Source organism: Mandrillus leucophaeus, unplaced genomic scaffold (genome assembly GCF_000951045.1).
Source record: "Mandrillus leucophaeus isolate KB7577 unplaced genomic scaffold, Mleu.le_1.0 Scaffold269, whole genome shotgun sequence".
Lineage (NCBI taxonomy): Eukaryota > Metazoa > Chordata > Mammalia > Primates > Cercopithecidae > Mandrillus > Mandrillus leucophaeus.
In genome coordinates, this window is record NW_012102798.1 from 4,814,967 (window position 1) to 4,837,836 (window position 22,870).

The window sequence follows — 22,870 nt, forward strand, 5'->3', positions numbered from 1 at the left end:
AAACCCCTATAGCTGTCCTTAGTCTTTTTGAAGTAGTGAACAAGTAGTCAGTGAAATTAATTATATAATTAAAGAAACAAATATGTCCATTATGCTAATGACTTTTACACAAGATGTTGCAAGTAAGGTATCTTCAACTAAAGACTGTCTCCATTCTTTTCAGATTATTGAATATTTTGTTTAACTTTCAGGAAATCATGGATAGAATTTATAAGAATGTTATGAGCAAAGTCCAAGAGATGAATTATATTCAGAAAACTCTGTTCAAGATAGGATATGATTACAAATTGGAACAGATCAAAAAGGGATATGATGCACCTCTTTGCAATCTGTAAGTACATTTCATAGGCTCTGTGGTTTGAGCCTTTAAATTTTTTTATGCTTTTAAATCCAGAAGATGAATAAATATATGGAAACTTAATTCATTTGAATATCACCACCATGATCATAAGGTTGAATTTCTCTTTTATTCTAAGTCTTACTGTTCATACAGCAAGCAGAGGACTCTGATCTTGGCAATTTAACAGATTTTAATAATTGAGTATGTATTTAAGATTTATTTATAAAATTTAGTCTCATGAAGAAAAACTAAAATAGACTTTTGAATCAAGACACTTGAGCTTAAAAAATGTCATTTCTAACTAAAAAAGTGACCTTCATTGCATGAAGGTTTCTGATTTATTGTATTCATAAAATAGTGTTGTAAGTGTATGAACATAACCGTTATTTTAAATGTGATACTGAGGAGTGGGGATGGGGAAGCATTTTTTATTGGAAGCGAGATAACATAAGTGATCATTTACTTGTGTCAGCATAGTTTCCCGATACTGCACATTATCTTTCTTCATTTTTAAAGAGTTTTTTCTGGCATTTTTTCAAGGCGTTACTGGTTGTTGCCTTGTTAACCTCTCATTCTCACCGTGATTCTGACATTGAGATGTTCAACCAGTTGAGGAATCTTTCCCAGAGCTTATCAATTAGTGCGTTGCCAAGAATAATGTATGCGTACATTAAAATCATTTATCCTCCATTTATCAAGGTTACTGTTTAAAAAGGTGAAGGCTCTGCTGGGAGGGAATGTCCGCATGATGCTGTCTGGAGGGGCCCCACTATCTCCTCAGACACACCGATTCATGAATGTCTGCTTCTGCTGCCCAATTGGCCAGGGTTATGGACTGACAGAATCATGTGGTGCTGGGACAGTTACTGAGGGTAAGCATTATTAACGTGGTAAATATTCTGTATCAGATGCTACTAATAAAATATATTTGCATTACCTTTGGAAACCATGGTAACTTTAAAATACCTCTTAACTAATATCAGATTCATTGCAACTTTAAAATACCTCTTAACTAATATCAGATTCATGGCAAATCAATGTAGTTTTAGTTTATGAATTCTTAGTTATAAGTATCATGTGGACCCTTTAATTTTAAGCCTTATAACTTTTTTTTTTTTTTTTTGAGTCGGAGTTTCACTCTTGTTGCCCAGGCTGGAGTGCAATGGCATGATCTTGGCTCACTGCAACCTCCACCTCCGGGTTCAAATGATTCTCCTGCCTCAGCCTCCCAAGTAGCTGGGATTACAGGCGTGTGCCACCACGCCCGGCTAATTTTTGTATTTTTAGATGGGGTTTCACCATGTTGACCAGGCTGCTCTCGAACTCCTGACCTCAGGTGATCTTCCCGCCTCGGCCTCCCAAAGTGCTGGGATTACAGGCGGTGAGCCACCATGCCCGGTCGCCTTATAAATATTTATGCCACACAGTCAGTCCTCAAAATCCTGTCACCCTGATCCTTTAGTCTTCTTTCTATAAATGATCGCTTCTTTGGAGAACCATACTATTAAAAATGAAGTATCACTTTTATGCTCCCCCTTAAATCTGTGTTCCTGTCCTGACTTCTTTGCTTTCCTGTTTGTTATTTTTCAACAGCCTAAAGCGAATTTTCCCAACCTTGACAAAGTTCAGATTTTGAATCCAATGATTCTTTGTTGTTGAGGACTCTTGTATGCATTGCAGGATATTTAGTTGCCAAAGCAGATATTTATGGGCTCACCCCAGCTGTGACAATGAAACGTATCCCCAAACATTGCCAGATATCCCCTGGGGGGCAAAATCACTTTAGGTTGAGAAACACTGGGGTATAGAAATTGTATTTTTGGATAATCTTATTTTCACTTTAATCTCATTGTGTCCAAAATCAATGCCATTATTCTAAACTGTCTCTCTATTGACAAATTATTTGTTTGTGTGAGTGGTATCACCATCCTTAAAGTCATTCCAGGTATCAGTTTTGAAGTCATCTGATTGCTTATTTTAAAATATCTTTAAATGTCATCAGATCATTCCTTCATTAGGTTTCTCCTTTCCCTCCATACCACCTTTGTCGTCTAACATTTTATTGCTCCATTCTGCTCTGACCTAAAACGCTTTTTTTTTTTTTTTTTTTTTTGAGACAGAGTCTTGCTCTGTCGCCCAGGCTGGAGTGCAGTGGCACAATCTCAGCTCACTGCAACCTCCGCCTCCCAGGTTCAAGCAATTCTCTTCCCTTAGCCTCCTGAGTAGCTGGGACTACAGGCGTGCGCCACCACACCCAGCTAAGTTTTGTATTTTTAGTAGAGGCGGGGTTTCACCATGTTGGCCAGGCTGGTCTCGAATTCCTGACCTCAGGTGATCCACCCACCTCAGCTTCCCAGAGTACTAGGATTACAGGCATGAGCCACTGCGCCTGGCCTGACCTAACAGCCTTTTAACAGCTGTGTCTGCCTACATTACATCACTTCTAATGTATCCTGTATCCTTCTATTAGATACATCCACCTCACCCACTGCTTGATATCTGATGTATCAAATCTAAACACCTCTTTACCTAGCTTTCAGGACATCTTTAATCTGACGCTAGTGTACTTATCCAACATCATTTTCCATTATTCCCCACATGTAAACATGCCTGGCTCTTCTCTCCAGACCAGCCAATCTTCTTACTGTTTCTCATGAAGGCATTCTTGGTCTCACTGCTCTATATTTTCTTTTCCCTTCTCTTGGAATGTCCTTTTTGCTAATTGATCACAACCATCTTTTAATGCCCACTTTTCAATAATGTCTTTCCCAACTACTTCATTTTACATTGATTGTTTGAGTCTCTAAGCTGCTATTGTGCTCACCTTCAATGCCATGCAGTTTAGTATTTAAATGTTCTCTGAATTGTTTCACATGCATTTCTTCCCAGTTCATTCCTAAGGCCATTGAGTGCAGGGTCTTCTTATCTCTCCTGTGTTTTCTTCACAAGAGTTAATATAATGCTGTTTACATAATAGGCTGTCCATAAATATTTGTTTATTGCTAGCAATAATCACAAATTGCAAAGGGATATCATCATCATGATGATGTTTGATAACAATAGCTAGCATCTTTTGAAAGATTAGCTTGTGCCAAGAAGTGTTAAGCATTGTCCATGTATCATCTCATTTAATCCTCACAGCACATCCCTGTATGAAGTAGCTTTTGTTACTATCTCCATTTCATAGATGAGGAAGTGGAGGCTTAGAGAAGCTAAGTTACTTGTCCATGTTACACAGCCAGTGAGTGGTAGAGCAGGAATTCCAATTAAAATCTATGTTACGACAATCTTAGGTAGATAACGGTGGAGCCATCTCTCCTCCTTTAACAGATCTTTGTACTTAATTACATAAAATATAACCATGAAAAGCAAAAATGATGTAACAACAATGGAATCCATCGCACTATTGAAATGGAGTTGAAATACTGAAAAATGATCACACTTTCCACTCCTTCTTTTGTCATTTTTCTGACTCTGGCTCTAACTCTAATATTCCCAGTACATTGGTACAAATCTGGAATGTGGTATGTTAATCTCTCTGTTACTTTTTCCCTCACAGTAACTGACTATACTACTGGAAGAGTTGGAGCCCCTCTTATTTGCTGTGAAATTAAGCTAAAAGACTGGCAGGAAGGTAAGAATTTTATGAAAAGCTCTAGTGATTCAAGATATGCTGAAAATTACTGTCAGCTTTATGACTTTCATTTTGTTAAAGTCTGGGGAAGCAAATAATTCTCTGCTGGTTTGCTATTGCCTGTCCCCATGCGTTCTTTTTCCTTAGTGATATCTTTAGGTTCCCAAGAGGAAAATAAAATCTCTAGAATCTAGGATTAATGATTCTGAGCTTGACAATACTTGAAGGTAAAGAGAAAAAAAATTCTTACTGGAGCTTTCTGGGTTTAGAGAAGGTGAGGATCCTTGAAACTTGACTTTACTAGTGAGAATGTTTGGGCTGAGAAAGAAACCCCAGACTTTTAGGGGATAGAATGATGGGTTGCAAACATACACCAACTTCTTAGATCTTGACCCCAGAAAAGATTTTCATAGTTGAGACTCAAGTGTCCAGCTATTTGTATAGTTTAATTTTTATATGTACCTGCAGAGACAAGCCACTTAGAAGAAACCTAGAGATATTGGTGATCATCCTTTCTATAAATTAGCTGAAGGCAAATATCAACCAGTCTTCTTAATGAAAGATACTAAACATACACAGTAACTACAATAAAGTAGTAGATTGTTAAATAAAACAAATAATTAACAGCCTAGCCATGTCAGATAAAGGAATAATAATTAAAATGCTTAAGATTTTAAAAGAGAATATTTACCTTAGGATGGAACCACAGACTAAAAATTTAAAGTACAATTTACCTTGTAGGACGTAACCCTTAGGTTGTCCAAACCCTAAGAAAATGAATGCGTTTTTATCTAACATAAACTTTAAGTTTCTAAAGCATTTTTTTATTATGTGTGTTATTGTCAGTGCTCTATGAGCAAATGACTATTTGTTTTTTAAAAACACATTTTAAAAAGCCAGTTGCATTCCCAAGAGTTTTACACCTTGAGACTTAGTCTTCCCTTCTTCCATGGTAATGGCATTCCAATTTTACCATGAAAATCTGAAGAAAATAGTATGTGTGTATGTGTTTTGGACATCAACATCAGAATTATTTTATTAGGTAGGTTTTTATTTGTTAGGCAGTGGAATCACAGAAATGTTTAAAGGCAAAAATCTCCTCGACAAGTTTTACTATAATTTTTATTTTCTGATTTCCTGGTACCGGGCCTTAATGTCAGTTTTGGGGAGTAGGTCCATTGTTGAACATGTATTTAGAGTTTTCCTTGCTATGAAGTCTCTTTGGCTTTATACTGTAGGAATGATCTCAGTTTTTTTTGTTTTTTGTTTTTTTTTTTTTACATACAATGGGTTTTATCATGTTGAAATATTGAATAGTTTTATCAGAGCAGCTAACAGCTGAAAGGAACCCTGATTTTAATCCTTTTATGACACAAAATCTAATCTATATCTTAGTTTACAAATTTAGATTTTTGTATATTTTCCTTAAAGTAAGCCTCCTTCAGTAATACAGAGGTAATGAGTAGTGATAAAATATATTAGTAGTTATTGTCAATTAGTTTAGTGTTTGAACTTTTAAAGTCATGACTGGCCGCAGGTAAAATTAATACAGTTTTCTTACTGTTTCCCATAGTCCCCCCTTTCCCTCTCACTTTATGGTGCTACCATTTTTGGGTACTTACTGCATGTTTTTTTTTGGTTAAAACCTCCTTAGAAAAAATTTGAAATGCATTGATATCAGTATGTTAGTAATTTACGTATAACAGCTTCAAGTGTTACTCTTCCTGGGGGTGATTTTATCTTAACAGAGCTCTATGAACACTAAGCTCTAATGGTGTTCTAAGTGTGAAATGTTATGGTATGGGAAGGTTTGAGACGGGTGATTGTTGGTAGTGATTATCATTGAGCCTTTCTTGGTGTTTTTAAAATCACAGTCACCCAGTATCCTCATGTAAATCTTAGTAAATATAAACTAATGTTCTCTCATAAAGTGGTATAAAATTTGATCAGCAGAAAAATACTAACATACAAGCTTTAAGAATTAATGAAATTTGTTGTAGAATAATAACTAATTTACTTTTATGATTTCCAGGCGGTTATACAATTAATGACAAGCCAAACCCCAGAGGTGAAATCGTAATTGGTGGACAGAACATTTCCATGGGATATTTTAAAAATGAAGAGAAAACAGCAGAGGATTATTCTGTGGATGAAAATGGACAAAGGTGGTTTTGCACTGGTGATATTGGAGAATTCCATCCCGATGGATGTTTACAGATTATAGGTCAGAATGTTTTCTTTTTATGGTTTTCTTTAGTTTTATAACTTCAATATATATGAAAGGTAGTATTGATCAGTCATTAATAAAGTTGGTGGTTCCATTAGTTCAAACTCTGGACAAGTTATTTAACTTATGTATGAGCTTCTCCATCAGCAAAACAGGGACAATACCAACCTTATAGGGCTGTTGTTAAGATTAAATGAGTTGATAGATGTAAAAATTCTCAACAGAGCCTGAACCTTAGTGTAAGTACTAGCAGCACTAGCCACAGCGACATTGAGTGTAGAGAGAATGGACAGGGAAATAGCAAATTGGTAATGAGAAAACAAAAAGAGCTCAGAGGAGGTCTTTCTTGGTCAACCACATGTGATTTTATATAACTATTTCCTGTAACATACTCTATGCTAGGCCTTCCTCATTCTTTACCTCTCCACCCATGGGGCAGCATGGGCTCATATTTTTTTTTTACTGTTGGCTATTTATATGGGTCTAACTAGGCCTGAACCTTAGAAAATTAGTATCAATTCTTAGCACTAGTCGGTTCTGAGAATGTCAGTTACTTTGGCATTGTCCTTATTGAGTTTACTGAAGTGGACCTTTATGTTCAAAAAATGACTCCAAAATGGGCTGAATGTGCTGTTCACTTGGATGAGGCAGAAGTTAAAACTTGCTGATGAGGACCACTCAGCAGGATCCCAGTCAGGTCTTTTTTAAGACATAGAGTTTCCTCACCTATATCCAGTGACTGATTTCAATCCATTGCTGGACCTTATGATATCTGACCTGAATATAGTTAGAGATTTCCTGGGAAAATTGGTTCTTCATCTAGAAATTTGATCTGCTGGGGAAATTCCTAGGAACCATGGTTCAGTTGAGAAACAATAAGCTTATTTTCCCCTTGTTCCTTAATTGCACTGGAATCAAAGGTTATTTCTGTAGACTGGGTTCCCAGGCTATGGGTAGGCAAATCAGCACTCACACGAAGGTTCCAAGGCCATGTGATGATTATTCAAGCTGTGCCATCCTGTACTAGCACTTTCTTAGAGAACTGTCATTTTAACAAGATAATGTCAAAAGTGGAAAAGGAGAATTAACATGTGTTAAATGTGTTCTATATGCCAGACATTGTGGGATATATCTGTATGAGGTAGGCATCATTATTCTGATAAAACTTGAGGATTAGGAGGTTAACTGACATGCCCAGGATCACTTAGCTAGTATCAGGCAGAGTTACCATTAAAATCGAATGTTCCAAAGTCCTAGTTCCTTCTATTAAATTGATTATAATATTTAAGATTATAATAAGATGCTAAAGCTTTGGGTATAAGGTGTAACTTTTAGCCAATACTTATTTAACTAGGCATTTTCTTTTTAACTGGTGTGTATGGGCAAGCATTATATATATGCAGTTTTTGCCATTTTAAAAGTAATGGCAAAAACCACAATTACTTTTGCACCAACCTAATAATAATTTTAGAAGAAGTAGTTTTGTAAATAACAATTAAGGCAATGATATTCAAAGAAGACAGTCAGAATTGCATATACCTTAGTAAAACAAACTATGGCTGACTTAACATTCTTTATGACTTACAGATCGTAAGAAAGATCTAGTGAAGTTACAAGCAGGAGAATATGTATCTCTTGGGAAAGTAGAAGCTGCACTGAAGAATTGTCCACTTATTGACAACATCTGTGCTTTTGCCAAAAGGTAACTTTCCAAAGTTGTATTTTTTGTTTCATAAGTCAAAAGATATTTAGAAAATAATGTGATTACGTATTATCATAAGGGTAACATAGACTCCTCTTAGAATTTTCATCAGATCTGGGGAATTGTACATTTATGAAAGTTATTGAATCAACAGCTTGAAGATCATTTGAGATAACTCAGACATGTTAACTATGTTTTTGGACACCTGCATCTTGCTAAATACTTAGCTATGCGACAAGTTATTTCGTTTAACATCCGTGACAACTGAGACTTAGCATAAGTAATTTTCCCAAAAAAAGTAACACAACTACTACATGTTGAGATGGATTTTGAACCCAAGTTTTTCTAAATCAAAAGCCTGAGACTGAGCCATTTTCTTTATATGTTGATATGTCTTATTTTTATGGATTTTATTCTTTTTTAAAAATTGTAATTGTGGTAAAAAGCATATAGCATAAGATTTACCATCTTAACAGTTTCTAAATGTACAGTTCAGTAGTGTTGTGTATATTTACATTGGCGTGCAGCCAATCTCCAGACCTTTTTTTCTTGTAAAATGGAAACTCTATACCCATTAAACAACAACTCCCATTCCTCCTCCCTCCTTCCCCTGGGAACCACCATTCTACTTTCTGTTTCTATGAATATGACTTCTCTAGAAATCTCACATAAGTAGAATGATACAGTTTTTGTCTTTTTGTGATTGGCTTAATTCCCTTAGTATAATGTCCTCAAGGATTATCCATGTTATAGTACATGTCAGAATTTCCTTCATTTTAAAGGCTTAACAATATTCCATTGTATCCATTAATGTATTTTGTTTATATATTCATTGTCAGTGCACATTTTGGTTGCTACCCCCTCTTGGCTGTTGTGAATAATGCTTCTAGGAAAATGGGTATGCAAATATCTCTTTGAGATCCTGCTTTCAGTTATGTGGATAGATACCTAGATGTGGAATTGCTGGATCATATGACAGTTCTATTTTTAATTTTTTAAGGAAGAGCAATACTGTTTTCCATAGCAACAGCATCATTTTTACATTCCTGCAACAGTACACACACATTCTAGTTCCTCCACTTCTTCATTAGCACTTGTTTGTTTTATATAGTAGTCATCCTCATAGATGTGAGGGGATATTTTGTTTTGGTTTTGATTTGCATTTTCCTAATGATTAGTGCCACTGAGCACCTTTTCCTGTGATTGTTGGCCATTCATATATTATCTCTGGAGAAATGTCTATTCAAGTTCTTTGTTCATTATTTAATTGAGCTGTTTGGTTTTTTGTTATTGAATTATGGAAATTATATATTCTGTTTATTAACCCCTTATCAGATATATGATTTGCAAATCTTTTTTTCTATTCCATAGATTGTCTTTTTACTCTGCTGATTGAGTCTTTTGATACACACAAGTTTTTAATTTTGATGCAGTCCCAGTTATCTGTTTTTGGTTTTGTTGCCTTTGCTTTTGGTGTCACATCCAAGAAATATTGCCAAATCTATTCTCATAAAGTGTTTCTTGTGTTTTTTTTTCCTAGCAGTTTTATAGTTTTATTAGATTGGTGCAAAATAATTTCAGTTTTTGCCATTAATGTCAATTACTTTTTCACCAACTTAATAGCTCTTCAATGTTTAGATTTTTGATCCATTTTGAGCTAATTTTTGTATATGTTGTAAGGTAAAGGTTCACCTTCATTCATTGCATGTGGATATCCAGTTTTCCCAGTACCATTTGTTGACGAGACTGTCCTTTCCTCATTGAGTGGTCTTAACACCCTTGTCGAAGATCATTTCTCCATAGATACAAGGGTTTACTTCTATTTTCTCTATTCCATTGGCCTATATGTCTGTCTTTATGCTGGTACTATGGGTTTTATTGTTTCCTAATGAAACTTTATCTGTACTGTACTGTTTCATTGACTAATTTATGAATAACTTTTCTCAATGCTTTCATTTCTATTTTTTTAGTGACCAGTCCTATGTGATCAGTTTTGTGGTTCCTAATCAGAAAAGGTTGACACTCTTGGCACAACAGAAAGGGGTAGAAGGAACTTGGGTTGATATCTGCAATAATCCTGCTATGGAAGCTGAAATACTGAAAGAAATTCGAGAAGCTGCAAATGCCAGTAAGTAAGAAATTGCTAGACTAGTGTAGTCCCTAAAAGTCATCTAATGATGTCTTTTGCATTAGGCTCTTCAAGATGTTCGCTTTAATAATAAAATACAGGATTTTAAGAAACCTGTTTCTTAAATATGTATAATGGATTTCCATGTTGGAAGGATCCTTCAGTGTCGTATGGTAAAATAACCTATCTAGTTCTTTATTGCATGTTTCAACATCTTTCCCAAAGTGGTCATCTAGCCTGTGTTTGGAATGGTCCATCTTTGGGTAGATCTGTTATATAAATCTACTTTGTGTCTGCAAAGCAGAAATTAATAACTCTAAGTTTAGTAAATAGTGTTATAACCATGATTATGCTTTGTGTGTATACTTTGGCTCTGTAAATGGACTGTCTCAGATGGTACGTTAATAACCAATTGGAGAAAATCTGCTTATATAGTATATGCCAGGAATTGTGTTACACACTAGGAATACAGAAAGTAGTAAGACTCATTTCTTGCTCTCATGTAGTTCATTATCAGGTGAGAGCGGCACATGAGAGAGACAACAATCTTAACAGCAATAGAGAGATGAACAGAGAATCATGGTACCACAGATGGGGGTGCCTAACCTACTTGGGAGGACATGAAAGAGATGTCACTTAAGCTTATTCTTAAGGGTTAATTAGAAGTTAACTAGGTTGGGCATTCTAGGCCAAGAAGCAACATGAATAAAGGCAAATAGGTATGAAAAGGATGATGTGTGCAGGGAACTTCAAGGTGTCTGGTGTTACTGGTACAGTACAAAGTATGAGGTAAGGCTGTAGAGGTTGGCAGAGGCCAAGTTGTGTAGTACCTTCTATGCTGTGTTCAGAAATTTGGATGTAATCCTGTAGGCAGTGAGGAGCCATTGGCAGGTTTGACTAGGTTAGTGGTGTGGTCAGGTTTGCATTTTGGAGAGATGCAGTCACTCTGGAGGCCGTGCTGAAGATGAATTTGAGGGGGACTGGACTGAGGCAGAAGGCCAGTTGAAGAGGACTGTAGGAGATACCTAGACTGGGGGGTGGTGAGTAATGAGGGCCGGAAGCAGGGAATCAGGAAACGTTTATGAAGCAAAATTGGCACACTTTAATTATTAATTGGATAATGTAGATAAAGGAAAAGAGGAGTCTAGGATAGCCCCCAGATTTGTAGCTGAAGTGACAAGGTAAATACTACTACTGGTTGAGCTAGAAAATACAAGAGGAAGAGCCAGCATATACAAGAAGATGATGAGGTCAGTATGGGACACACATAGTTTGAAACATCTTTTGGATAATCAAAGTTAAAATGCCCAGCAGGCGGTTGTGTATAGTCCAAATTTTATTGGGAGAGGCCTGGACTATACTATAGACTCAGGGATAATTGAAACCATGAAAGAAGATGGGCCAACCTTGGGCGAGATTGTAAAGGGAGAACAGGAGGCCGCAGATGGGTCTCTGGATAACACCAGCATATAAGGAATGGATGAAGAAAGAGATGTGTGTGGGAAGCATGATTGGCAAGATGCCAGGAGAGCAATGCCCATGCAGAGCACTGCTAAGAGAGTTTCAGGAAAGAGAGTAATCAGCAGTTTAACATTAGCAGAAAGGACTGACAAAGCTTATTGGAACATTGATTGGAAAATTAAAGAGATTAAAAATTAATGCTCAAGTTCAATAGTAGGCTTTTTTCCCCCTTTTTCCCAACAAGGGATTCCATTTTTTTTTAAGTTTCAATGTTATCAATATAACAAGTATATATCGTTTTAAAAATATCAGTATTATGGACTTGCAACAAAAAGCAGCCCATATTGTATCCCTTTTCCCCAAGTCTCATCTGTCTTCAACTTTAGTTGTTTTTTTTAAAGTTTCTGGCATTCGTCTCCATTTTTCTAAAGAAAATGGTTATATTGCTCCTTCTTGAATTTTTCATTTATGATGTTGTAGACTTTTATGGACCACTAACCATAGAAGATGATTTAGCTTTCTTATTACCATTCTCCTCCCCTTCCCCACCACACTTTTTCTTTTCCAATATATAGTACAATTCGCATTTTATCCCCAGGTTTCCATTATGACTATGAAAATATTCACAGCTGAATTACATAGTGTTTTATGATTATATTTCCTTTCTTGGACAATTTTTTGTGTTTCCCTGGATCTTAAAATTTCCTCTCTTCATTAGTTTTTTGTATACCTATTCTTAACTCTCCCTCCAAACTCTGATAAAATTGTAAAAATTCTCCCTAATACAGGAAAGGATAGTGTGTCTGTATTTTTGTTTTCAGAGACATACTTCTTAGAGCCCTTTATCCTTGTACTGAAATTTAGACTATTTGCTCCCCAAGGCTTCCCTTTACTATCATCCTGGGAATTTCCTTTGCTTCTCTCCTATGTTGGATCCTGTTTCCTGGATCTCATATCTGTCTTTTTCCTGGTTTACTCGCCAGTTTGGGTAGAGCACATCCTTCAGCAGCTTCCTGAGAAAGGTGCATGGGAGGTAAATTCTTGAGACTGTGCTTGCATGTCTGAATATGTTTTTATTCTGTCCTCACCCTTGAGATGTGTCTTGGCATAGCTTAGAATGATAAATTCTAAATCATTTTTCCTGAACACTTTGCAGACTTGGCTTTGTTGTCTTCCAACTCCAGTGTTGCATCCTGATTCCCATTCCTTTGTGTATGATCTATTTTATCTCTCGTAGCTTTCAGAGTCATTATGTTAATTTCTGGTGTTTTGATAGTTCATAATGATGTATCTTGGTGTGGGTCTTTGATCATTTATCATTGCGCATACTTGGGGTGGGCCCTTTCAGTATGGAGATCTCTGCCCTTCAGTTCTGGGAAGTGTTAATTTATCTTTTGTTTGTTCATTTGCTTTTTTCCCCATAATTCCCCCCACCCTGTATGTCTGTTTCTGGGACTACTTTTATATGGCTGTTGGACTTCCAGCTTTCATCCTCTAATTTTATTATCCTTTTTAAAATTTTTTATTTCTCTTCTTGTTTTATATTCTGGCAGAGTCTCTCAACTTTATCATCTCTTCTGTCTACTGAATTTCCAATTTCCAATATCAGAATTTTAATTTTCAAGAGCTTGTTCCTGTCCTCTCAGTGTTCCTTTTAATAGCACCCTGTTGCTCTTTCATGGATGCAGTCAATGCATTGTCTCTTATTCCTCTGAGGATACTAAAAGGAATCCTTTTAATGTAGTTTTCCTCTCCTGTTATTGTCTCTTTTACCTCCAAGTTGCACTTTACGCTTGCTTTGGTCATTGAGTTGCAAGTGTCTGCTGATCCTTGTATGTCCGTATTTAAGAACCAGGTACTAAAAAACTGTTTGGAAAGCTTACTGGGCTTCACTGAAGAGGCATTCCAATGTTAGTGTCTTTTTCTCTTAAGTCATTCTATTTCTCCAAAGGAGATTTCTCCAGTCTCTTCCCCAGTGATATTAGCCTGACTGCCAGAATTCTGGTACCCAAAAGAGGTAAAGGAGTTACTGGGGGGATGGGAGAGCAGTGGGTCTCACCCTCACTGAATCCTTCTCTTTTCAGCTTTACTCCCTCCTTCTGTTGTACCTAATGTCCTTGAGTCCCGAGTCTCTGCTTCAGTTTTTCCAAAAAGTAGACCTGCCTACAAATGGCTTTGGGAAGAGCAGCACAGGGTGAGGGAGAACTATTCTCTAAACAGGCTGGAGCCCAGTGCTGCTGTTTCCAGCTTTACCCCTCATCTCTATCTTCAGAAGCACAGGCTTAGAGGGCACTTGCCCAGGCTCTACTGTGAGGGCAGTTTGCTGCTTGTTGGCAACCTCTTTTGTTGGTAGTTGCTTTGGATCCCTCAGCCTTAACTTAATTACCAAAAATTCCTTTGCTTTTTGTCTTCTAAGATTTTGTTGCACTTTCTCATTCAGTGCCCTTTTTCTCTTGTTTCACTTTTTGCCTGGTGGTTAATACCTTTTTCATTTTTAAATTATTCTAAACAATTTAAATTCTTTTTTAGGCAGAACAGAGAAAAACTGTATACTCTTCATGTTCTGTTGGAAGCTCTTAACCTAGTTTTAACCCATTGTTTTTCTCTTACAAATAAAAATATCATTTTTTTCTGGTTATAGGTTATCTATACTCATTATAAAATATTGGACAACAGAATATTATAAAGAAGGAAGTCAAAATCACTTGAGAGTAGTTTATCTTTGGGTGGTGAGATTACATTTTGGTATATATACTTAACCTGTCAACATAATCAAAGTTTTTCTATGTCAGTAAATAGAAAATTACAGTATCATTTTAAATACTAAATAGTCCCAGTACATAAATAGCCATTTAAAGTCCCTGTTATATTTTTAGGTGAGTTTCACCTTCTTCCCCATCACTGTAAACAAATATAACACGAATCTTGTATACTCAATTATTTTCTTATGTGATTATTTTCTTAGTGTGAATTCCTAGAAACAGAATTTCTGAGTCAAAGAGAATATATATTTTAAAGACTTTTTTCCTCATTGCCAAATTGCTGCCTCTCCCCAGGAAAACTGAACCGGTTTATATTCCGATCGGAGATACATGAATATACCTATTTCCCTAACTCTGGACTCCTATTATTTTTATTTATTAAAAATATTAACTACTTAGGTTCCGTTTGGGATTAAAAATATAGTTTGTAGTAATAGTTTTTCTATCTGAAAACTAATTTCTCCCCAAGAATAATTTGCTGAATTCTAGATACTGTAAAGTTTTAAATGACAATTGCCTATTAACATAATCAGATTGAAAAAGCTTATTTATTTTATACCTATAAAAACAGTGTAACATAATATTTCCTTCTTCAAGATAGTTTTGTTATAATATTATTGACATAACACACTTTCATATTAATGACACCAAGCTCCCAGAACCTTTTTTGATACAAAGCCTAATTTGCCTTCAATATAGTATTCCCAAAAATATATAGTATTTTCTTTAAGTATTTAAGTATAGCATTTCAAATATAGTATTTTCTTTAAATATAGTATTTCAAGAAATATATAGTATTTCAACCAAAAGGCTAACCATCAGAGGTGCACTGTCGTTATTCTTAGCCATCCTCTGAATATATTAATGGATTAGAATGTGACTTGAATAATTTTCTATTGCATATTTAATTGTGTAAAAGCAACAATGGGGGAAGTCAAGCTGTATCCCACTTTGTTAGAAGGCAGAATAAAATCCTAGGACCCACTAGGTCCTCATAACTTTCCTGTGCTTGGAGTGAGGCATGTAACTCATGATTTGGATAATGAGTGGTAATCATGAGCTAAATGTATAAATCATAAGCCTTTTGTGCCACAAAGGATTTATCTTGCCAACATTTTGCAAATTATAATTTCGGAGACTTATGCAAAAAAGTGCAAAATAGTTTTGATTATATTCAGCAAATCTGTCGGAAGTTATACATCTTTCATAGCAGGCCTCTTCATATTTTAAGTATAATTGTGTGAGGTATACATAGTATCATAAGAATGCAAAATACTTGTTTTTGGGTGATTTGAGCGACTTCCAATGGCTATGAAAATCGATATTTGCTGCCACCTGCAGGTCACGTTTCATAATGTTGTAGTTAATTCAGATAAAAATGCCACATTTTTGTTGGTTTTGTTTGTTTTTCCTTCCCCTAACCTTTCTCACTTGTTGGCAATTTATTCTATTTACGGGAAACTGTGATAGCCCATTGCTTCCTATGGCTTGGGGTATTAGATAATGTTTAGGAATTTTCAAGATGAAACCTCTATAGCTGTCTTTATTTCTTTGGCTTTAAAGCAGGAATTTAACTAAATAGAAAGATTGTTTTCAGCCTGCTTTCATTTGCTTGTGTGCAACTGAAATAATGTGCTTGCCTTGTCCCAATCTTGTCAGTGTTTCTGGACTAGTACCTAGGTATGTAAGAAAAGTAAAATGAAATAAAAAATTGGGGGGCCAAATCTATACCTGAGAATTTAACTGTTTACTTGAGTTCTAAATGTGACCTTGGGAGCAGATAGGCTTATTTTATGAACCTCTGTGTAATTGAGCTGTACTTTATTACAGAGTAGACTTGGTTAATTCAAGCAAGTGTTATGTTCCTTTATGACCTATTCAGGGATTATTTGTAGGAAGTTGGTTCTAAGTTAGATTTAAAAGATATTTTCATACTCAACGTTATATTTTTCTATCATTTTAGTGAGAAACTCACTAGTTCAACCAACCTTTCATAAAACAGACTAGTACTAGAAAAGAACTTCGGTGAATGTGAGTTCTTTGTGCTTGCCACTGAAACCAAATCATTTCTAAAGTCATCTAGGCTATTTTTTAGTAGTTTTTAAAAATGTGCCAATGTTTGCTTCTTGGCAATTGCTGTTTTAAATAATCACATAAAACAAGGCTCATCTATTGATTAACATTACTGTTAATAGGCCTCCATAATTTAAAGAATTACCCTTGTAGTCATAATAAATAACTTGATGGCATATAATTTATGGAATTTGAAAGTATTAATACTACATTAATTATCTTTATGTCCTTCCTTATATTTTTTCCAATATGTATTAGGTTGTCTAACTCAAATACAATATTCATTGCATCAGTTTTATACCATTTAAATATATGAAATTCACAATCCCCTTTTTTATCTGTATTTGAATATATACTAAAATTTATAAAGAATATTTGTCTAGAGAATTTTCTGTAGAATGAATTAATAAACTTGTATGTATTTATGGAGGGCTCTCAACCCTATGGATGGCAGTGAAAAAATCAAAGACCTTGCTTTTATGGAGCTTACATTTTACCTCCATGGCGAGACAAATATATAATATGTTGGGTGGTGATAACTACTTTGAACAAAGCATAGTGTTAAGAAGATATAGAGAGACAAAGGTACTTCTCTTTTGTTATGAGTGATCAGGGAAGTCCTCTCTGGGGAGGTAGCATTTGAGCAGACATATAGATAAAGTATGGAAGTGACACACAACTGTATTGAGAAAGACCATCTCAGGCAAATATAAAGTCTCTGAAGAGGAAGATGTGTGTGTTTGTGTGTGTGTGTGTGTGTGTGTGTGTATAATGTGTATATGCATGTATATTAAAAACCACATAGACTAAAACTATCCAACTGAAACAACTTATGTATACTTTGAGAAATATGAAATGAAATTGTAAGGTAGAAGTAGCATTAGTAAACTATCTAGTATACCATTAAATAAGTTTGTGGTGATTGGTGATTCAGCACCTGAATCATCTAGGTAAATCCTGAAAAACTCATATTTTATTAATTGCTTCTCCTTCCCCTTCTTTCCCTGTCCCCACTCCTTTCTCCTCTCTTTCCCCCCGTCTCCTTTTCTCCCATCTTTTCCCTTCTAATTTCAGTGAAATTGGAGCGATTTGAAATTCCAATCAAGGTTCGATTAAGCCCAGAGCCATGGACCCCTGAAACTGGTTTGGTAACTGATGCTTTCAAACTGAAAAGGAAGGAGCTGAAGAACCATTACCTCAAAGACATTGAACGAATGTATGGGGGCAAATAAAATGCTCTCTTATTGACAGTTGTGCAGGAGGTAGCCTGGTGGTTTTTCACTTCTAGAATATTAAGCCTTTGTTGAGCTGTTAGAATGTAAGGTATATCATTCTAAAGATACAGTAAAAAGAAAACAAAACCAAAAGTTATTAAAATTGTTGTCCAGTTTACTTTAACTTAGTTTTGCATAGTTCTAGTGCAGCTGAAATTGAAAAGTTATTTCCCTTTAGCTGTGTTATTATAGAGCAGAAATTCTGTTTTTAAAAATTAGCCTAAGATATACTTGTTTTTGTAAAGAAAAATATTTAATGTTGAACAAAATAAATCGGAGTTGGAGTAGAATGTAGTTTGAGGAAATTCGCAGCTTCCAATGCCTCTTGTCTTCCTATTTCAGAAGAAGTTTAAATATTAAGCATGACAGAAAATATGTATTAACACTACTCAAAGCAAAAGTGCTGCAGGGCTTTAAAATTCTCTTCCAACCATTTATTTTGAAGGAAAAATTCAATAGTAATATAATACACAAAATCAAATAATACCTTAGAAGGTATTAAGATTATAATTGTTGCATAGGTTAGATATAGAGTCATTGTAATGTTGTGAATAATTACAGTGCCTAAAGTAAGAATAAAACAACATATACAACACCAAAAAATATCTAGTAATATATTTAAAGGGAAATTGAGCTGCTTTTTTGAAACTTTGAGATCTAAAAATAACTGTAATTATTTGAGTGACTTAAGAGGAAAGTACATTGTTTGAAATGCTGAAAATTGCCTTTCTGTGTTTATTCAAACTGAAAAGCTGAGACCAAGAGCAAAATGACAGGAAGGTAAAAAGTTAACAGGCAAACATTTTCTCTTAGAAAAGATGATAAAATCGTAAGTATTTGGAATTAGAACCCTTGTACAGCACTGAACCTGAGAAAGAGATTTAAACTCTGAATTTATCTTTGATAACAGGGATTGATTTTAAAATGTACATGTAGTAAATTACATTTGTAATTTAAGGTCTGTTTGCTGTTGCTGATTTGATTCTTGATCAGTAGTTTGCATTTCAGGAAGCCTTTCATTTTGCTTTAATTTTAGCAAAGCGGGTTATAATGAATGACTTCCCCAATATCTTGCTTGAACTTACAGGTGATTAACTTGGATGAGTTTTGGGAAGTTAAAGGGAAGAAAACACTGTTACCATTTTTTCCTGTTTGGGAAGAGCTTAGAAACTGGAAATACTAGATTTGGGAGAAGGGCAGAGTTACTTGATAAGGGACTGATGTTTGTGCAGTAACTTGGGAGTGTGGTTTCTTTTTGAATCTTTAATTAAAACCTGGGATTATATATCCCTGATAAATATTCACACTTGAACCATAGTTACTGTAAAACACAAAAAATCTTAATACTGTTACTCTTTGCACTTTTTCTTAATCATTTTATATATATATGCATATATACATATATATATGTGTGTGTGTGTGTGTGAGTTGCTTATGTTGTTTTGTACAGATGTGGGCCACCATTGCAACAAAATAAATTCTTTTTGCTCTAAAATATTTATAAAGAAAATACTTAAATGCTATGCATAGGGTGGTAATAAGGGAAAAATCAAGTATTATAAACAAGAATGAAGGTTTTTGTAAAGATTTCTCTTCAGTGCTTTGCAAGGTATAATTCCAGGCACATTTTCCCTGAAGTTATGTGTATGTGAGTATTCTCATTCTTCCCAACTTGCCTTTGAAGAGTGAAAAACCATTATTATCAAGTAGACTACTATTCAGCTTTTATTCCTGCCCTGCTGTTTACCCATTAAGAATGAGTTTCTTAGACTTTTCCAATATGTGATTTTTTTTCCCCATTTAGAATGGTGATTTTAAATGTGTGAGTGCATGCACTGTCTTATCTCAGATATTTGCACCCTCGATCCGCCCCCGACTCCCAAAAGCTGGAACACTGCCAACTGATCTGTTATATAGGTCCTGTAGAAACACATCATTAACACTTAAGGTTGGGTGCTGCTAATTCTTTGCAAAAATCCAAACATTGTTAGGGACCAGGGAGATGCCACTACCCCTTGATTTTCCATCCAAAAATATACATGTTTATGTAAGCAAATCTTTCCATATTCATAGTGACTTTTCAAGTATTTAAGACTAAAGACTTTGATCTCACATTTTTATACTGTTTAAATTGCTCACAATTATTACATACATGTCAGCCATCAAATAAAGTTGTACTTTAAAAATTTACTACAATATGAACATTTCTAAGTCAAACACTTGTGACTTTTGCTTTAATTCTGTGAATGTTCCTGCCTCCTTGATATTTGTATTTATTCTTTTTTTCTCTAGAGTGGAGGGTATAATTGTGTGATATTTCAGAAATATAGATAAATGATTCAAAAAGTCACAGTTAAGGAGATTCATGTTTCTTTGATCATGAATAACTGATTAGTGATTCTTGCCTATATTTTCCTGATAGCATATGACAAATGTTTCTAAGGTAATAAGATGAGAACAGATAAAGATTGTGTGGTGTTTTGGATTTGGAGAGAAATATTTTAATTTTTAAATGCAGTTACAAATTATAATGTATTCATATTTGTACTTTCTGTTAAAATGCACGATTGCAGAATTGTTGAGATTTTGTGTTTATTCTTGATGAAAAGCTTTGTTCTTGTTTTTAAGTTTGCACTCAAATCTTAAGAAATAAATTCACCCATGTTATCAAGCCAATTTGTACTTCATTATGCATTGAGAGAAAATCTCCAAGTCTGAAGATTATTAGCCAACGTTCTAAACACATATTTTTAAAGTACTCATCTCCAAGTTTGTGGAATTGCACTAAGCAGTTAAACAGGCTTGTATAGTCCCATCCTTTAGTTCAGAGTATTTGAATCCCAAACTGTTACTTTGATCCAGTCAATAGAGTAAAACCCCTTTGTAACACTGATACTTTGGGACAAAACATGGATTACCAGTAGGTGCTACCAAATTATAACCGCTACTTTTAGGCTAATTAATATTTTAGAGAGAAATTAATTTGAGTTATATGAGGGTGTGTATAAAATGGCATTAAGAGCTCTATTTCCTGGCTTTGCCACTGTAGTTTTTGGCAAATTGATTAACATTTTGGAGCTGCATTTCTTCATCTGGAAAAATTGGGTTGATAGGATCTGCCTAATAGGATTGTTGTGAGAGTTAAAATGTAAAGTGTTTAGAAAAATAGCTTATGCTAGCTATTGTTATGATAATTATTATTGTATCTAGACACTATTCATCAGTCAGGTTGTTTAAAGTATTGACTAGCATACTCAGGGCCTTCAAGAACTGACTTCCCCTGAAGATTTTGTGAAAAAAGTTCTAGATCTAGAGGTCAGGAGACCTGGGTTTATTGACACCAGCTTTGTAACCATGGGCCAATCTCATAACCTTAGCCTTAGCCTCAGTTTCTTCTTCCCATTAAACACACACACACACACACACACACACTTCAAAAATGATGCCTTTTGCAAAAAGGGAAACACAAATGACAGAAGAAATAGGGAACACGATAGTCCTTATGGTCCATCATGTCTAGCTTTAGTATTGTGATCTTACTGTTCCAAGCTCTATTTTCTTAAATGATGCCCTAGGTTCTGAGTTTCCTATAGGGCTGTGAGACTATGGATCACAAGAAGTTGAGGATTCTACTAGGTATAAGGAGTCTGTGACTCTTATTTTTTAATTATTTATGTATTTTTGTCTTGAGATAGGGTCTCACTCTGTCACCCAGGCTGGAGTACAGTGGCTCCATCATAGCTCACTACAGCCTTGAACTCTCCAGGGCTCAAGCAATCCTCTCACTTTAGCCGCTGAAGTAGCTGGGACTACAGGCACGCACCAGCATGCCCAGCTAATCAATTTTTTTTTTTTTTTTGGTAGAGATGGGGTCTCGCTATGTTGCCCAGGCTGGTCTTGAACTCCTGGCATCAAGCAATCCTCCCACCTCAGCCACCCAAAGCGCTGGAATTACAGATGTGAGCCACAGTGCCTGACCCTTATGTTTTTTAAAATTTTAATCAGGGTTTTGCACACATAATGTAAAGGAGTGCTTCCAAACTTCTTTTTATTGTGATCCACAATGCTGTACACACATTTTATGAAAATATTTTGTGAAAAAACAATACTAATGAGGTGCACACTGGTTTTCTATTCTATTTCATTTACTTAAATGTTGGCTGTGACTCACTAAATTGATTTAATTACCCTGTAAAATAGTGCTGCTCAGTAGAACTTTCTGTGAAGTTGAAAAGATTCAGTATCGGCACTATCCACTGTAGTGCATGTGGCCGTGGATCATTTAAAATGTGGTTATTATTGGCCATGCCCGATGGCTCGCACTTGCAATCCCAGCACTTTGGAAGTCCAAGATGGGAGGATCGCTTGAGGCCAAGAGTTTGAGACAAGCCTGGTCAGCATAGTGGGACCCCAGCTCTAAAAAAATAAATAAATAAAAATAAAATAACAAAAATGTAAAAGATCTTTTAAAAAATAAAATGTGGTTAGTATGACTGAGGACCTGGATTTTTATTTTTATGTCCATGTTGGACAGCATCACTCCAGAGAGATTGTAAGTCACGGTTTGAAAAGCACAGGTTTAAAGGCAGCTGTTATACAAAGTCTCTGAAAAACAGCTATCCACTGCCTTCATCCTCCCCATTTCCTCTGCCTCAGAGGCAACCACTTTTAGTTGATTATTTTGGTATTTACCCTCTTGTATCTAAATAACATGCTTGTATCCCTGCTTCTTAATTTTATCAACTTTTCAGTGTACACAGGGACACTTCTCATCCTCTCAATATAAATGCATAGTTAGATCAATAAGTCTTTACATTATAATAACTGCTGTTCAGAGCTGAAAAGTAGTGGGAAAACAATGATTCATTTTCTTCTGCACTTTTAAACCACTGGAACTAATAATTGTCTTTCTGTCATTTGCTTGGTTTTCTATGCACTTACTGCTAATTCTACCGCAGGCTCTGCAACTAATTGCTTAAATCTCTCTCGACTTCCAGATAACAAGAATTCTAACAATTTCATCTGGAAAAAAATCTCTCCTAGAACCAGATCATTTGCCCTCCTTTCCCTGGTGCAGGGTCTCATCCTGAGACTTCCCTTTACCTTCGTCATGTGTTGGATCTCCTGTTTTCTGTATCCCATGTCTTTTTCTTACTTGGATTATCACTTCTCCTTGATAGAATACATTCTACAGTACCTTACTGAGAAGGGATAAATGGGAAATAATTGGAGACCTTAACTGATAATTTGGTTGGGTATAGGATTGAAA

General features: G+C 35.4%; 1 protein-coding gene across 2 annotated transcripts in view; it reads left to right on the plus strand.

The window, feature by feature from the left end:
• Nucleotides 1-20,272, plus strand: part of ACSL4 (acyl-CoA synthetase long-chain family member 4) — an 84,053-nt gene extending 63,781 nt beyond the window's left edge. For both annotated transcript variants that reach the window (XM_011984524.1, XM_011984525.1), the window contains exons 10-16: nt 192-331; nt 1,040-1,212; nt 3,900-3,974; nt 6,007-6,198; nt 7,789-7,903; nt 9,874-10,031; nt 17,402-20,272. In XM_011984524.1, coding sequence (XP_011839914.1) covers nt 192-331; nt 1,040-1,212; nt 3,900-3,974; nt 6,007-6,198; nt 7,789-7,903; nt 9,874-10,031; nt 17,402-17,559 — 1,011 coding nt within the window. In that variant the 3' untranslated portion in view covers nt 17,560-20,272. The remainder of the gene's footprint in view (nt 1-191; nt 332-1,039; nt 1,213-3,899; nt 3,975-6,006; nt 6,199-7,788; nt 7,904-9,873; nt 10,032-17,401) is intronic.
• Nucleotides 20,273-22,870: the final 2,598 nt, after the last annotated feature.